Source organism: Hydra vulgaris, chromosome 12 (assembly GCF_038396675.1).
Source record: "Hydra vulgaris chromosome 12, alternate assembly HydraT2T_AEP".
In the NCBI taxonomy this organism is placed as follows: Eukaryota; Metazoa; Cnidaria; class Hydrozoa; order Anthoathecata; family Hydridae; genus Hydra; species Hydra vulgaris.
Window position 1 is genome coordinate 73,028,867 of NC_088931.1, and position 3,634 is coordinate 73,032,500.

The 3,634-nt window shown below is 26.3% G+C and overlaps 1 protein-coding gene across 2 annotated transcripts in view; it reads right to left on the bottom strand.

The window, feature by feature from the left end:
• Positions 1 to 1,174: 1,174 nt before the first annotated feature.
• The window catches only part of LOC100214438 (dual specificity protein phosphatase 16), a 5,915-nt gene continuing 3,455 nt past the window's right edge, over positions 1,175 to 3,634 (bottom strand). For both annotated transcript variants that reach the window (XM_065814361.1, XM_065814362.1), the window contains exons 3-5: positions 2,325 to 2,651; positions 1,953 to 2,076; positions 1,175 to 1,588 (exon numbers count right to left, since the gene is read on the bottom strand). In XM_065814361.1, coding sequence (XP_065670433.1) covers positions 1,258 to 1,588; positions 1,953 to 2,076; positions 2,325 to 2,651 — 782 coding nt within the window. In that variant the 3' untranslated portion in view covers positions 1,175 to 1,257. The remainder of the gene's footprint in view (positions 1,589 to 1,952; positions 2,077 to 2,324; positions 2,652 to 3,634) is intronic.

Sequence of the window (3,634 nt, forward strand, 5' to 3'; positions counted from 1 at the left end):
ACAGAAGCATCCCGAATCTCATTATATATATATTTTTTTTTGGATTGTTGTTTGTTTGGTGAGCTCAATAAAGTCAAGTGAATGCGTAGCTTCAAAATGGTATCAGTTGAGATGCTATTCATTTAGGTATTCATTTTTTTTTTCAACTAATTGAGGGATTCATATTTCGACCACATTTTTTTAAAACTGCTAGTGGGTAACTAAACTCAGGGACAACCTTTTTTTAAAGTAATTCCAGAAAGCATCATTAGATTTGGCATGTTAACTATTTTTTGCCATTCAAAATTCAAATTTTTAGACAACAACATCAGTATTTTTGTAAGTCACCCTCACACTCTTGGGGGATGGGAGGAGAGGGTAGAGGGGTTGTTGGTTTATTGATGACTTGTATGAGACTTGTTACTAAAGAATTACAATATTATGATGAGGGGAGAGGTCAAAAACGGTCAAACATTGCGTGAAATAATTTTTGGACAAGGAAAAATTGCTATATTTTCTCTTGCATCACAATAAAACAAATGAAAAAAGTAATTTTCTGATGGGTTTAAGTTATAGTTAATTTATCATATAATAGAAAAGTATATGAACTATATACTTCAACCAATAACTCAAACCCCCCCCCCCCCCAAAAAAAATAACTTTAGCGATTGTGAAAGGATCTGGACAAATCGACATTGTCACGGTCATATCAAAATTGCATAAGTCCCGTTTCAAACTATGTAAGCGCTTAAATCCTGACTTTGTTTCACTTTCTGCTTAAGTAAGTAATTGGATTTAGGCGTTATTTTTACTCTTTGTATACTCTTCACAAAAAATAAAAAATAGTTTACGGCAAGATACCGTGATAATATATGATATAACTTTATTATTTATAGTGTGCAGTTTTATATGTGCGTCAAACTTGTATATTTCAATTATAACAAGCAACGTTTTAGAAGATATGTTTCTTTATCATAATTTATATTGTATCCCAACAAATTAAGGTAATGCATACAGTTATTGACATTATGAAATATGCAGTTATTGGAACCTATTGTAATTTTTTTTAATTATTAATCTTAGAGCAGTGACAACATTTAGGAAAAGTATGAATAAAAGTGTGAGCAAATAATACGAAAAAAACTTTTCTCAAAGTTTGGTAAAACACTATTTAATGACAAAAGTAAGTATAAAATGCCAATAGCTATATGCGTTATCCTCTTCGAAATTAATTTCAATATCCGCATTACACGGCACTAATATATATAGAATTCTAATTCATTCTAATACTGAAATTTCAGTAAATGTATAGTTATTATCAATCTTAGATGCATAGTCACATTTTTTATTCAGTTCATTTTGATTAAGAAAGTAAAACCCATCTGTTGCAGTTTCTGTAAAAGATGTGATTTCTATAACAACATTTGGTAACGTAGGTGTAGATACCAAGCTTTGGTCATTTGTTGATATGTTTAAATTTTCCATTCCAACTTCTGACAAAGGCGAATAAAGTAAGTTCTTTTTTTGTTGTAAAATCTCTTCGTACTGCATCAGCTGGCCCATAAAGTTAAGATTAGGTGAAATTGTTGGTCTTTTATTTTTGACATAACTAACAAAAAATATTAAATTTAAAATTATTGAGATTTTTTTTATGAAAAGCTAATTATCATATATCAAAACTTTAATTAAATAAAACTACATAATTTAAAATGAATATTAAATAAAAATAAATACAAAATAAAACTACATAATTTAAAAACAAAACTGCGTAATATAAAACACAGTGACAAAACACAGTGACAAAAAAAAAAAAAAAACTTTAAACCATATTAGTTTTTTAATTAACATAAACAATAACAAAACAAACCAAGATAAACATAAACAAACAATAAATATTGCCATTGAATGACAGTTACAAGTTGTTACAAAAATTAGTAAACTTTATTGTCCTAATATTTATAAATACTTCTTACCGATAAGCATTGTCTAACGATAATGATAAGTGTTTCATGACATATGCAATAGCAAAAGCTGCGGAACGAGAGACTCCGCCTACGCAGTGTAGGAGTAGATTGTCGTCGCTCTCTTTAACTTTGTCTAAAAATTATTATATTGTGTTTACACTTCCTAAATTGAATAAACAAAAATTTAAACTTCTGTTGCATTAGTTCCAATTTTTATTACTATTTATTATTATAACCCTTTAAATTTAATTACTGTAACTATTAAACACTTTAAAAATTATATATAAAAAGAAAATATCAAAAATTGATTTACAAAACAAATTTAAAATAGCAGCCTTGAAAAAAAAAAAAAAAGGTTTTTAGAAAAAAGTAACAGTTTACCTATAAAGTCAAATGCTATTTGAAACCATTCCGTTATATTTTCGTTCAACGAATCAGAAATAGGAATTCGTAGATAGTATCCAGAAGTACAATGGGGTGTATCTGCTGCTGTTAGACTAGCATTTAGTACGTATTTTACTTTACAGGTGCGTAAAAGATCTTCTGATTGTGCATCTTCTTCTGATCCGAGGTATAAAAACGGTAATACTTTGGAAGGTGGACAATTACTTATAGACGAAGTACACGGAGTAGATAAAGACAGTGCGCATCTATTAGTCCAATTGTCATTTTGTTTAGCAAGTTTGAAGGGAAAATCAGAAAAAGTTGCTAAATTAAATAAGACATAAGTATATATAAAACATTAGAAATAATGTACCAGTTGTATGGATTCAAGGTCAAGTGTCTCAAGATATCTCAAGACCGTTTTTATGTCACGGTCTTAAATTGGTCTAGTCATGTTCTTAAAAAGTGAATGTTAAAAAATAAATAATTTAGAACTAACACTTTTCAAGTTTTTTGTTTGTTGTTTTGGCGTTCCGTTTTATATGTTAAGACAGTTAATCTATTAAAAATAACCCTACTAGTGCAGAATAAAGGAAACGTTTTAAACCATTTATAGCAATCATAATGTGGCATAAATTTTCCAAAGAAGCTTCTTATTTTATTTTCTTTCCCCGCAGCGAAATGTTATTAATGAAAAACTATTTTTTCCAACATTTTTGAAAAAATCACGTTTAATTATATTGTTGCTGTTGTTGTTTTTTTTTGAGTTTTTTTTTTAACAACTTTTTTTTAAATATATATATATATATATATATATATATATATATATATATATATATATATATATATATATATATATATATATATATATATATATATATATATATATATTATATATATATATATATATATTGCATTAATAGTTATAAATATATTTAATATAACAAAGATTTTTTAAATTTTGGTCAAAAAATCTTCCGCATAAAAGTTCTATAAAAAAAAATAAAGTTTATTTATAATTAATTTTTATTTTTGCCATTATTTTTAACGTTAATATTTATTAGTTAACATTGGCATAAAATTTTTAATTTAACTTTAGATTATATAATCTCGAATAATTTCATTCATTTAAAAAAAAATGTTACTTTTAATAAAAAAGTATTCAAGAACTTTATCAGCAAAATATTAATGAACTTGTTTGCAGTGAGTTGTCTCGCTTTTTTGTTGTTGGTTAAGGCAAATAACAATTCTGAATACAAAAATATTTTTGGTCAAGTACAATGACTCAACATTTGTTTTGTCTAAAA